The following is a 14,032-nucleotide window of genomic DNA, read 5'->3' on the forward strand; positions in this document are numbered from 1 at the left end:
CTGTGTTCCAAGATATTCATGGATTTTCTGTTTTGAAAATGACACAATTTCTTCAAAAGTGTAATTTTTCCTGTTCTGCCGAGGTGAGGAAATGATCACACCGGAGCCATCAGTAGTGTCTCAAGATCACGCATCCCTTTTTCCAGAGGCGCCGTTTTACAGGCTCCACAGCTGTAGGCCCTTTAACTTGCTTAAGCAGTTCCATGTCACCAAGGTCAGATATTTCATCTGATTAAAGGAATCCTTGATAGAGATGGAAGACACCCGACTCGGCTCCTGACCCGCCGCGCACCCGATCAGCAGTAGCATTCTTTCTCTGGGCTGATGTTCCCGCTTTGCTCTGCCCCGTATCAGAGCTTAGTGTGAACGACATAATTGATACCAATAATGAAAGATTCCAGAACTTGAATTCTGGGAGGTAAGCCCTCTGTGAAAGGCCCCTTGTCAGGATCCCTGCATGGGATGTAAGAGGAAGCCAGGCTCCAGGGAAGGATGTTTCCATAAGGAAAGGCTCCCTGGCCTTTGAAGATGTCTCCCACGTTCCCCATCTGGGCTCTGTGTGCCTGGGAGTCATGGCATCCAATCCATTTTTACCCCCAAGAATGCCTGCTAGCCAATATTTTTCCACCTCTCCTTGAAATCAGGATCTTAAGAGGGCTCCTCCCAGGGCCCAGCTTCACAGGAATGTTCTAGAAAGTGCATGATCCCAAGAAGTACAAGGATTCTTCCAGCAATTGTAATCCTTTGCTAGAATTTGGGCTTCGTGAGAACAGGGACCGCGTGTGCCTGTTTCACTGCTGTTTGCTGAGTACCTGGCACAGAGAACAAATTCAGACAGTAGTGAAATGAACGAATGCTTGTTAGCTTCAATTAGAGAAGAACTCATATGGATGTCAGGGTCTGGACCTGGGGGTCTTTGTTTTCCCAGGGCCTCGCCCGGTACCTGGCACTGTCTCTAGTATCCAGTGATATTTAGTTTAATGATGCAATAAATAACTACTGTTTTGAATACCTAAAAGGCATTATAAAATTCTCCTGGCCAATTTCCATTTTCTGTGGTCAACAAGAATGTTTAAATTAGGCTTTATTGTATTCACTCAGAAGTATTTTATTGCTAAAATATGGTAAAGAAATAACATGCTAATAATATTCCCCAAGCCATGAAGCCAAGAAGTCCATGGTTATAGCCCCTTAGTAGTTAATTGGCTAATCAGAATTTCAAAGGACTGCTGATTTCTATATAAATGTAATTTTGTGATATTTTCTTGCTCAGATAAGAGCTGGTGCTGTAATAAACACTTCTGTGTCTGAAATGCTCTTCCCACTGTAGCAAAGAGAGTTCTTCACTCCTAACCAATTTAGGTAAATTGGTAACACTATCTCCTATCTGGTGCAGATGAATCTTTCTCCTTTTAAAAAAATATTAGGTATAATTTGTAGACAATACAGAGATCTTAAGTGATGAGTCTGATGAGCTTTGACAGTTGTGTGTACCCGTGTAACCACCATCTAAAACGATGCATCTGGAGTTAACATTTCTTTGACCCGAGAGTTCCCTCATGTCCCTTTATAATCCGTTCCAACCCTCCATCCCAAGGCTACCATTTTCTGATTTCTATTACCTTGTATTAGTTTTGCCTTTTATTGAGCTTCCCATAAATAGAGCTACACAGTATGTATGCTTTTGTGTCTAGCTTTTCTCATTCAGCACAATGCTTCTGCAATTCATGCGCATTGCTGCATACATCAGTGGTTCCTTCCTGTAGAGTGCTGAGTTGTCCGCCATCATGTGAATATACTGCGAGGTGTTTATCTCTTCTCTTGTTGATAGACACTGGGTTGTCTCCAGATTTAGGCTGTTATGACTATGACTGCTATGAACATTCTTGTACAGGTGTTTTTGATGTTTTTGTTTGTTATTGTTGTTATTGGTAGATATATGTTTCTCTTTCTTTTGGGGTAACACTTAGAAATTAAACTGTTCTATAGGGTGGATGGATATGTAACTTTATAAGAAACTACAAGCAGTTTTACAGAGTAATTGTACCTTTTTCCACTCTCATGAGGAATATATGGGAATTCTAATTGCTCTCCATCCTTGCCAATATTTGTTATTGTCAGTCTTTTTGATTTTATCCATTCTAGTTGGTATGAAAGTGGTATCTCGTTGTGGTTTACTTTACATCTTTTTATAGCATATTGGTGATTTGTGTATCTTCTTTTGTGAGCTGTCCAAGTATTTGCCTGTTTTTGGTGGGTCAGTTGTTTTATTCTTGATTTGTAAGAATTCTTTATATATTCTGGATCGAAGTCTTTGTCAGATGTATTTACTGCCGATACTATTCCCAGTGTGTGGCTTGTTTGTTCATTTTATTTACCGTGCCTTAATGATGTCTTTTGATGAGCAGATTTTTATTTCAGTGAAGTTTATTTTACCAGTGTTTTCTTTTATGGCTAGTGGATTTTGTTTTCCTATCTAAGAAATCTCTCTAAGACTCCTCTTAGTTTCCATTGTTGAGGGTCCTCCAGGCCATCCTCAGCTTTGATGATCCACTAGCACTCACAGAGCTCAGAAGAGCTGTTACACTTGTGTTTACAGTATACTGCGGCAGAAGGATACAGACTGACATTAGGAAAGGGGAAAAGATTGGTGTCTAAGAGGAACCAGGTACAAGTTTCCAGTTGTCCTCTCCCAGTGGAGTGCTTAAATCTCCCAGGGGCCATGTATGACAACAGGGGTGCTCACCCAAGATGTGGTGTCCCCCAAGGTTTTTTATTAGAGGTCATGTAGGCATGGAGCAACCATGTGACTGACATTAACTACTCCTTCTCCAGTCCCCTCAGAGGTCAGACCCATACAGTATGGCAGGGGCCCAGGTTACAAAAACAGACTTTACCATCAATTCCATTGTTCGTGTAGACTGTTTGGTGTGGCCCAAGGTCCCAGGTATACAAAGGCACTTTTATCAGGCACGACATTCCAAGGGGTTATACGTTAGCTCCAGTCATCATCCCTAGAGGGCCAGTCCTAAACGCCTTTGGAGGGTGCAGGATTTGGGCAGCCCAGGCCTGCTGAGTTATCCCTTTACTATACAGTCTCAAAGATACTCTGTATTCTTCTAAAATTATGTGTTCTAGCATTGTATTCCGCCTGTGGTCCAGTTCAAATTAATGTTTGTGTGTGGAGTGAGGTAAGGATCAAGGTCCATCTTTTCCTGTGAGATATCCAGCAGTTCAGTACCATTTGTTTAAAAATCTGTCCTTTCTCTGTTGAATGAAATTGGACCCTTGGTTGAAAATCCATTAACCATGTAGATATGGATCTGTTTCTGGACATTCTGCCCCTTCTCTAGTCCCACCCTGGCTTAATTATGTAGCTTTCTGGCAAATCTTGATTTTAAGTGCTCTGAGCCCTCCAGCTTTATTCTTTTTCATTCTTTTGGCGAGTCTAGGTTCTTTGCGTTTCCATATAAATTTTGGAATCAACACGTCAATTTTTATAAAAGTAATTGGGATTTGGGTTGGCATTACACTGACTCTATAGATCAATTTGGAAAGAACTGATACGTGCATATTATTGAATTATCCACTCCATGAATACAGACTGGCTCTTCATTTAACTAGGTCTTTGTCAGATTTTCTCAGCAGTGTTTTATAGGTTTTAGTGTAGCAGTCTGGTAGATTTTTTCTTTAATTGAGAGAAAATAAATTTCTCTCTTTTTTTCCCGGCACCTCACCTGTTCCCTTCTGTGGCTGTAGTTTTTTAAATGTGACCGTTTCCTTTTTACTTGGACTCACATTTCTTTATATTTATTGGCTCCTGTATCTCCTTCCTTAAAACTCTTTAACAGTTGATTCTTGATATATGTTTAACTACAGCTGCTTGAGATTTTTTTTTTTTAACTGTGAAGATACACAGTGATTCTCACAGTAAAGGAGGAGGGATGAAGAGGGCAAAACTCCCCAATGGGTGGGTGTCTCAGAATTATATCCTCTGCCATTAGACCAGAAACTTCCACAAAGCACAGTTACAGTGGGAGAGATGTATATCCTTCAGTGACACTGGGTCAGGAAATAAATTAGTGGAAAACTACCACTCTAGAGGTTGGAACGTAACTATTCACTCCTATAGGTATGTGTAGGGAGTTTATCTAATGGTTTTATAGAACCATGATTAATGTGTAATTGCTTATTATTGATTATATTAAATAAATATTATAAGTTGTGTTCAGAACCAATTAGGTAAGCCCCACAGCCTAGCTTATATCCACCCCCCACAAGGGCCAACCTTCTGTCCCTAACCTTTGGCTTCACATCACATTAACAAAAATGTAACTGCCACCTACAAAATAATCACATTCTTTAGAGCTGAAAGGAAACACGTTTCACTTGAAAGTCAGATTCCTAAGGGATGAGTAATAGCGAACTTTTATCACATAGTTTTAATAAAGACCTATAAAATCTTGAGTTTCTTGAGATGCGGAGAGAGTTGATTTTCTAACATAACAGAAACCTCACGACATGGCAAGCAAATTGGAATTAGATACAGGTGTCTTTCGCTGAATCAAATTAGACAGATTCAACTTGAAGGTAAAGAATTAAGCAAGTTGGGAACCAATTCATTGTATAGAATTGGAAGCCTTCAACTTAGAGAATTTGCGGGTAGAAGTACATCATGAACGTTAGCCCAAGTGTTAGAATCATCTTGAAAAGTATTATTTTGCAACCATGACAGCTTTCTTTTAAATTTCCAAATAAAAGACAGATGTATGTAAGGATGAAAGAAGTAAATATGAATCGGAATCCGTTCAGGGTAGGTCAGTAATGACAGACGAGGAAAGACAAGAAATGCAGAGAGAATACTGTTTCTATCCAAAAACCAAAGGCACATACTTATTTTTACTTTTTCCAACTATTCCTTGGGCTAAAGAAAATAATTTAAAAATAACTTATGTTTTTATCACGGGAAAAAAGTGTAAGTAGAATGAGATGAGAAAACGATGGCAAGAAAAGGAGACCGTGATAGAAGGAAGGGGGAAGACTAGAGGAAAAGGGTCTCGGAGGGAAGATGACCATAGAGGAGGGAAGAGGGGCCAGAAGGACAGAGAGAAACTGAGGGTGACAGTCAGGAGGCAGGGCGGCAGCGCAGGGCCCTGGGTTTGGAGATGGGTTTGGTCCTCATCCCGCAAGGGCCTAGACCTCTTCTTGGTCCTTTCATCCTAGCGGGTTGTGGATGCGATGCCGGAAGGCAGGTGGCGCTGCGGGTCACAGCCCGCTCCAGCCGGGGAGGGGCTCTCGCCGCGCCCTGCCTCCGGGAAGCCTGCGTGTGTGGAAATGAGTTTCTAATCTCTGCTTCTGCGGTTCCAAAAATGGAGCTCTTCCAAATTGAAATAGAGCCTGTTAAACCACTGGAAAGGATTTCCTGTGTCAGAGCTTTTTAATCTGTCTTCTGTCACGTTCTGTGACTTTGGGAACTCAGCTCATTTTTTAAAGCCCGGCAGAGAAGCCCTGCTTTCCCTCGCAGCAGCCTCAGCGTTGGAGGACTTGCTCCCTGCTCTTCAGCCATTCCTCTTCCGTTGTGATTCTCATTCCTCCTCACTGTTCCGCTCCATTTTATAAACACGGAACTCAGCTCTGCCAGAAATTGATGCACCACCAAAACTGTCTGCCGTAATTGTCCAGTTACCTCCTGCAGCGTAGGCACTCATCTGGTGTTTCTAGGCACATGTTTCTTGTGAAGGGACGTACGTATTTACTAGAGGGTAATAAATGCGATGTATAGCTACCATATTTACTTTTGCAGGATAATTTCACAGGGTACAGAACTCTAGGTTGGTGGTCTCTTCTCTCAACACTTTAAACACTCACTGCACTCCCTTCTTCCACGCCTGGCTTCAGAGGTGCACTTCAATGTGTTTCTTATTTTTATTCCTCTGTGGGTATGGTGTCTTTTTCCTCTGACTTCTTTCAATTTTTTTTTCTTTTTCTGTGATTTTCTGTCGTTTAAAAATGATATGACTAAGTATAGCTTTTTGGGCATTTGCTGTACCTGGTGTTCTCTGAGCTTCCTGGATCTTTGATTTGATGTCTGATGTTAATTTGGGGAACTTCGTGGTCATTATTGTTTCAGATATTTCTTCTGGTTCCTTCTCTCGTTCTTCTCCTCCTGTTGCTCCCATCCTGTGCGTGTTACACCTTTTATAGCTGTCCCACAGTGCTCAGATCTTCTCTTCTGCTTTCACTGTCATTTTTCTGTTTGCTTTTCAGTTTGGGGAGTTTCTGTTGGTTGCAGTCTCCTCCACCTCAGAGATTCTTTTCTCACTCAGCCCATCAAAGACATTCTTTGTTTATGTTACAGTATTTTTTATCTCTGTCTTTACTTTTCCTTAGAATCTCCTCCTCTCTGCTTATATTTCCTGTCAGTTCTTGTATGCTGTCTACTTTATCCTTAGCATTTTATTTTTGGGGGGGGTGTAATTAGATTTTTATTTGTCTGTCTTTAATGGAGGTACTGGCGATGGAACCCAGGACCTCGTGCGTGCTAGGCATGCACTCTGCCACTGAGCTACACTCACTCCCTGAGTCCTTAGCTTTTTAATCACAGTTGTTTTAAATTCCCATCTGATACTTCCAGCATCCCTGCTATATCTGAGTCTGGTTCTGATGCTTGCTCTCTCTCTCTCTCCAAACTGTGTTTTTTTTGTTTGTTTGTTTTGTTTTGTTTTGTTTTGTTTGCTTTTTCAGTGTATCTTGCAATTTTTTTTGATGGTTGGAAATGAGGTATTGGGTAAAAGAAACTCCAAAACAGGCGTTTAGTAATGTGGTGATAAGGTGTGGGGGAGAGGGAGCATTCTGTCGTCCTGTGAGAAGGTCTCAGTCCTTTAGTGAGCCTGTGCCTCTGGACTGTGGACCTGACACATGCCTGTCAGCCCCGCCCCCACCGACTTAGGGTACCACAGGAGGGGCAGAGGGGGCTGGGGTTGAGTATTTCCCTTCCCCCAGGTCAGTTAGGCTCTGAAAAAAATCCCAGCAGGTTAGACTCCGGTTAAATATTTCTCCTGAAGGCAGACCTTTTAAGAAGAAGATGCTCTGCTGTATTTCAGATGGTTGCTTTTCCTCTCCCCTTGCCATGAGAACCTGGTAGAGCTCCAGGAGGCAAAACTCACAAAAGTTTGGGCTCCCCTCATCCCCCCGCCCTGACTGGGTCCCCTTGGAGATTTGAACTCAGGTTTGTCCTCACTGAGCCTCTAGCAATTCATCAGGTACAGTTCCAGTCCCCTACCCCAGCACTGGTTCCTGTGGGTTTCTCCTGGTAGGTTTCTGCTCTGAAAGTCCTGATTCTCTGAGTCTCTTGTATTCACCTGAAACTCTCTCCAATTTGGAGACAGCAGTTTGCCCTGTGACCTCACTTTTCTTACAGATCTAAGAAAAAGTTGTCAATTCTGTTTGTGTGTTTGTTCAGCTTTTGACTTATTTTTAGGACAGAGTAGAGACTTCCAAGCTTCTTACACACTGGACTGGAAACCTCAAGTTCACTCGTCTAGTATTAATGCAGCCCAGGAATCTTATTTTCTTTCAGCATCATCATTGTGAGCTCAGATTAGCCTTGTAGACCATTCCAAAACAGTTTTGTTTAGGTGTTTGATTTATTTTTAACATAAACTTACGTTAATCTATGCCTCCCTATTCTATACGTAATGTGCAGTTGCAAAGCATTTTAACCTAAGTGCATAAGCTTTTATTATCTTCATTAAATTTTATGTTTCATTATTTCTCATGGTACTCTGTTGAGAGCATTTTAAATTTTGATCATTCTGTCTGATACATTGGGTGTCTCTGCAACCTTTGGTCTCAAATTTGATAAGCACGTGTTCTCTTTCTTCAAGTCACAAAATTGTAGGATTTTCTATCTAAAAGAGACACAGAATATCATATAATTCAGTCCCCTTGGTTTAAAGATCAGGAAGTGTAGGTCCAGACAGCCGGCTAAATAACTCTTCCAAGTTACATAACCCAGTGATAGAAGATCATGACCTTAAATAAAAGGACTGGTGAGCTAGTGTGCGAAGCAAGTCTGAGACACATATCACCAGGTGGGGGCCAGAACATTCCACAGTACACGTGAGGCACAATTGTCCAGCTATAACTAAGCATGTATTGTCCCCTGCTGTATCCACTGGCACTGACATACCTGGATAAAATCTAACAGATGTCAGTGCTTCAGACAAGAAATAAAGTTGTCTTAGGATGACTTTTTTTAGTGAGCTATACTGGCTACTTGTAATAAACTCAGCCATTTCCAGTAATTAGTAAAAATATTTGTGTAAACCAGTCTGTTTTCCAGTTTGGTTCCCATAATTTTGAAAAATCAGAATATTTCCCTATTTCTATTCTTCTGATATTTCTGTTTTTATTTAATAAAACAAAATGAGTAACATACTTAAACAAAACAAACGCAAGTATCTAAAATTTTTAAATATATCTAAATAACAATTGAGTCAACAGACTATTTGAAAAAATGGGGGGAAATCTTTGATACTGTTGCTGTAATCAGATGCAAATGTGTAGCTTTAAATGCTTTTATGGGGAAAAAGAGAAAATGGATAAATGAATAAATGAATGAACCGAGCAGTCAACCTTTGGGAACACGAGAAAAGAAATAATAAGAAAAATGTAAGTTCGACTGTAGAGGAAAATAATTAAAAATAAGTTGGAAAACTCATTCCTCGACAAAAATATAAAACAAGCATCTAACAAAATTTTATTGCCAAAGGAGTGAAATAAACAGATAGTAGATACCTAGTATTAGACTTACAACTGAAATCTCTAGGTCGGAAGGAAATAAGCCAGGGTGGTATCGAGATTTGTATACCAGGAGAGGAAAGGTTGTGCAGAATTCTTACAGAGGCGATCCTTTTTTAAAAAGCTTTAGAGAGGTTTTAGAAGTTGAATGAGAACAGCTCATGATCCTGGCTGTTAGGAGGCACTGGAGACCCTAGACGGTCTTTGAGCAAGCAGAGTGTGAGCTAGAAGGCCAGGCTGTAGGAGATAAGTCAGTAGGAAGAGCCAGCAAGTCACCCATTCTCAGAATTTCAGAAACTGATCGAAAGGGGCCCAGCAGTGAAGCCAGTTTGGGTTCTGGTATGGGCCTTTTGAAGGATTCATGGATCTTCAGAAAAATACCTCTGTTGCTACTGACTTAATCTGCTACCTGAGGTTGTGCCAATAGTAAGTTCTTGGCACTATTGCAAAACAGTCCCTCTTACATGCTATTTTTAGCAATAGAATGTGGTAGACTACAGTAGTGAAAGACTGATTACACAGAATTAGTTACTCATTAGATTTGATAATATTTCATGTCTTGTTAACTACCAAACCCTCCTAATATTCATTTTAACACTGTTTACACTTTGCACCCCATCTTTAATCCAGTCCAGCCCTCACTGTCCATCAGATCTCTTGACAACTGGATTACGTTTCATTAATTTAGCACACGTGACTTAATAGTGTATATCACAGCCAATAACTGTTGCAAATTGTTCGGGATGTCTTGTGAAGAGTGTTGCTGCTACTGTTTAAGATCTGTATCAGCCTATCTGCCATAAAAGTCATGAAACAAACGATGGACTGCGTGCTTTCTTTAGAAGTTCATGGTTCACAAGTGTTACTGTCTGAAAATACAAGGAGTCACCTTCAACATTTGTTTTGATAATAAAATATTCTTCTGGAAGCTATGAGTAGTGGGTGAGGGGGAAATTGGTTAAAAACAAAAAATGTTCCAAAAAGGAAAACAGTGCTCAGCCCCTTTTGAAGAGCGATTCAGATGAAAAATTGCTTGGCGCGAGCTTGCTCTCTGTTTTTTGTGGTTACTAGCGGTAATGAAGATGCATTCACCATCGTCTCTTGATGATGCTCTGGCAGTTTCTTAGTACTTTTATCAACATATAAATTGTAGAACTGGCAATATGGGAATTTGACTAGTACATTTTTGTTTATAAAAAAGGGGGTAACAACATTATAACTTATTCATATCTGTGAATTATGAATCTTGACTTGCAAATAAGCAAAACAGAACTTCCTTCTGCCGTCGCTCCCAGGAGATGGGCATGCAGACAAGCTGCTAAGTGCAGTGTGGGAGGTGAAGGCCTTCTTGGTCCAGAATGTATGAGTTCCATACACGTCATTCATGCCTGTTCTCGATACATGCATATTGAGGGCCTCCTCTGTTGCCAAGCTGTGCTGTCTGTACACTGAGAATGCTCTCCCTCATTACGAAGCAGCTGACAATGGGAAGTGAGTGGTGCAGATCACTCTATGTCCTTCTGTCCATTAGGAGATGTTATTTTCCATAATTTGGGGAAGGACATTAAATAGCTCAGTTCTTTAAAGATGAAACGATGCAACAAGAACCATTTGAAAAATGATTTTTTCACATCTCATTGCATTAGAAGTAAAGAGCTCTTCCTTCTATAAGGCTGAATTCCAGGTTTTAAGTTTGATTTGTCCTCTCTCCTGAGCACTGTAAGTCTCCAACACCCAACCCGTAATAGTAGCTAGAACCATTAGAGAAAATGTTACGGAAGGAAGAAGCAGTGTTCTTTGCTTTTTATTACAGAAGGATGGATTGGTTCTGTTTTAGTGCTGAATCTGGTAATGCCAAGGGTACAGCTGTCATAGAAAAGCAGGAGAATGGCTGTGTGAGGGCTGCCAGGTAGAGCTGAGGGAAGGACATGACGGGAAAATCCAAGTTAACTAAAATCCTAACAAGCGGATCCCTCCAACTTGATTTTCAGTTTCCTATTTTTATCAAAAAGAAGCTAAATGTGAGAAAATGAGCTCCTAGGAAGGATTTGGGCAGTAAAAAAATACAAATTCGATAGTGACATGGAGTTGGACCACCTTCTACAACTAAAATAATTTATAATCATAACGGTCTTTGAGACAATAGCCCTGAGATACTTGATGATTACGAATCACTGGGGAAGTAATCATTCGTTTTAACAAACGTTTACTTGGTGTCCTCTATTTGCCAGTTACATCATCGGGTGCCAACAGAACATGGTTGCTGAGAGAGGCGGTTTGTGAGCGGGAAGGGGGGTCACTGCTGCTGGGAGGTGGAGTGAAACAGGGGTGGACTTTGGGCTCTGCAGTGCGGGCCATGGGTGACCTCGAGAGATGGTTTCAGAGCAATGGCAGCCACAGCCAGACCTCGGTGGGCGGGACTGGGGAAGACACTTGTCTGAAAAAAAAACACGTTGTAAAGAGGTTAAGAAGGACGGTCACTAGAAAAGAATGAGGGTTCAGAGAAGTTGATGCCCACCTACGCATGCGCTCACGCACCACAGTGGTACGCTAGCGGGAGCGATCCAGTAGGAAGGAGAAAGTGGAGAGGAGGGTGCGGGAGCAGAAGTCTCCAGGTGATGCAGGAGATGAGGGTGCGGGAGAGGAGGACGCGGGAGACAGGACACACAAGCAACGGTCTCCAGAGGTCAGAGCAGGTGGGATCCAGAGCACCCCGGGGGATTGGCCATGGCTGGGAGCGAGGACTCTTCCTCCCTGGTAATAGGTGGAAAGACTCAGACTACAGGTAGGCTCAGCTGCCATTTAACAGGTGTTTATAGAACAATTACTGTGTTCTGGGGAGCGGCAGTATAGCAGAGAGACTTAAGTCCTGGGCTCCCTGAAGCTTTTATTCGACTGGGGGATAGAGGAGATGGACAAATAATAGCCAAAGAAGTGAAATATGTAATATGTCCGATGATGCAGAGTGCTGTCAAGAGAAGTCAAGCAGGGGTGTGGGGAAGGGGGGTACAGAATGCGGGTGGTAGTGGGGCTGAGGGGCTAGACGCAGTTCTCTTGAACTGGACACTTGATGTACTTCTGTGAATTTACTCCGTGGCTCTCAGACACACTTTAAAAATGAGATGAAATGTGGCCTTGTTCCCACAGTCCCTGGGAATTCCACTCAGCCTTGTTTCCCAGGCGCCCCTCTGTGTGTACCCAAGGCGCCCAACCCTGTACCTCTGCTTTAGAGCCCTCATCACGGGTTTTAGTCATACATTTATTTCTGTGATTATCCGATTCATATGGTTATTGCCTGCTGGACTGGAATCTCCGGGAGGGGAACTATGTCTTTTTGGGACAGTCACAGTGCAGGTACTGATAAGCCCTGAATGAATGGAAGACTATTTTCCATAAGCCACATCTTTTTTTTTTTTTTTTCAATTGATGTACAGTCAGTTACAATGTGTCAGTTTCTCATGTACAGCCCAAGATCCCGGGCATGTATATACATACATATACTCATTTTCGTATTCTTTTTCACCAAAGTTTATTGCAAGATATTGAATATAGTTCCTTGTGTTATATAGAAGAAACTTTTTTAAATTTACTTTTATATATAGTACATAAACCACATCTTTAAGAATCTTGTTATTTTACTATTCTGCGGTCACTCAAGTTTTCACACCCCACTTCGTGTAGCTGATCTAGCAAATGACCTTTGGCAAAGCAGGTAAGGTAGATTTTCATACCAACAGAGTATGTGAGAGTTGTCCTCCAATTTGAATAATGTCTCTTGACCTTTTTTTTTTTTTAACAGAACCAATGCCAAAGGCGCTCCCCTGAATATAAACAAGGTCTCTAATAGCCTGATTAACTTTGGAAGAAAGTTGATTTCTCCAGCAATGGCCCCAGGCAGCGTGGGTGGCCCTGTCCTAGGAGGCGTTGGCAGCAGCCCTTCCCCTGCCGTGGTTCCCACCAGGACCTTTGCAGAGGCCCCCAGACACCCTTTGCAGCAGCAGCAGCAGCAGCAGCAGCAGCAGCAGCAGCAGCAGCAGCAGCAGCAGCAGCAGCAGCAGCAGCAGAGGCTGATGAAGTCGGAAAGCATGCCAGTGCAGCTGAACAAAGGTAAGGGAAGACCGCTAGCAAGTTCAGAGGAAGCGCTCCCAGTGAGCCTGGGGTTTCCTCACCTGCCTCTGAGGAGTCACCACCCTAGGAAGAGAAGTTAATGCACAACTAAATTTTTAAAAATCTGTTATCTTGGATCCTTTTACAGTTGGAATATCAGATACTATATGGTTCTTAAGGTAATTGGTTAAGGTTCTTTTTTAACATTCAGGCCTTAGGATACTTGCCTCCAAGTCCTGGCTGTGCCCACAGAGTGTAGCGTGGACCATCACAGCACAGAACTTGAAATCAGTCAACTGTGATCCCTGCGGACGTTGGGTCGTGCTGCTCTGGGGAAAGTTCTGGTGCCGTGGGCTCTGCCAGCCACCCCATAAATCCCTGCACTTGGTTTGGAAGAAGTGTGTCACCAGGCTTATAGTCACCCTTCAGGGACCTCTGAGACATACAACTAGACAAGGCGAGGGGTGGGGGAGCCAAACAGAGTATCTCAAGCAGCCCGAGTAAGTGTCTGAGTCCCTACACCAAGAGGTGGAAGCTGAGGACATCAGAGCGGAAGAAGCAGAGATGGTCCCTCCCCGTCTCTCAGTTGCTGCTGCTGGATTGCTGTTGGCGGCTCTCTTGCTGCTGGGACTCGGGGAAGCACCTTTCCAGCTCAGGGCCTTTCCAGGGCTTCACCTCCCCATGTATTTTACTCAGAAGACAGCCCTTGAGGTTCATACTCAGAACCTTGTTCTCTTCTTTTCCACTTACTTTTAAAGACATCTGTATTAAGTGCCCCTATTCATAGCCAGTTAGAAACAACTACATTTGTTCTTAGTGGTGGGACTCTGTCTATACCGTGGAAGCAAGAACAGTAACACAATGGCAGAAAATCTACAAAAATCAACCCTAAGACCCTACAAGGCATAGAGTCTGTGGCCATGAAGTATCAGGGCAAATATCCTGACCCAGGCGTCCTGCGCGTCTTAAAGGGGTCCCTGCATCCCAGCCGTGTTCAGTTCCTGGTGTTGACAATAACAGTAGTAAAACTGAGTCAGTAAGAAGACCTTGACCCATGTTCCATGTACTCTGCTTAAGAAGGTTGCATCCAAAATTATTAAAAACTTTAAAGTATTGACATTTA

At 42.3% G+C, this 14,032-nt stretch overlaps 1 protein-coding gene across 7 annotated transcripts in view; it reads left to right on the forward strand.

The window, feature by feature from the left end:
- Positions 1 to 14,032, forward strand: part of TBC1D5 (TBC1 domain family member 5) — a 498,574-nt gene that overhangs the window by 416,854 nt on the left and 67,688 nt on the right. For all 7 annotated transcript variants that reach the window (XM_032488852.1, XM_032488869.1, XM_032488856.1 and 4 more), the window contains one exon: positions 12,602 to 12,909. In XM_032488852.1, coding sequence (XP_032344743.1) covers positions 12,602 to 12,909 — 308 coding nt within the window. The remainder of the gene's footprint in view (positions 1 to 12,601; positions 12,910 to 14,032) is intronic.

The sequence above is a fragment of the Camelus ferus genome, chromosome 1 (genome assembly GCF_009834535.1).
Source record: "Camelus ferus isolate YT-003-E chromosome 1, BCGSAC_Cfer_1.0, whole genome shotgun sequence".
Taxonomy (NCBI): Eukaryota; Metazoa; Chordata; class Mammalia; order Artiodactyla; family Camelidae; genus Camelus; species Camelus ferus.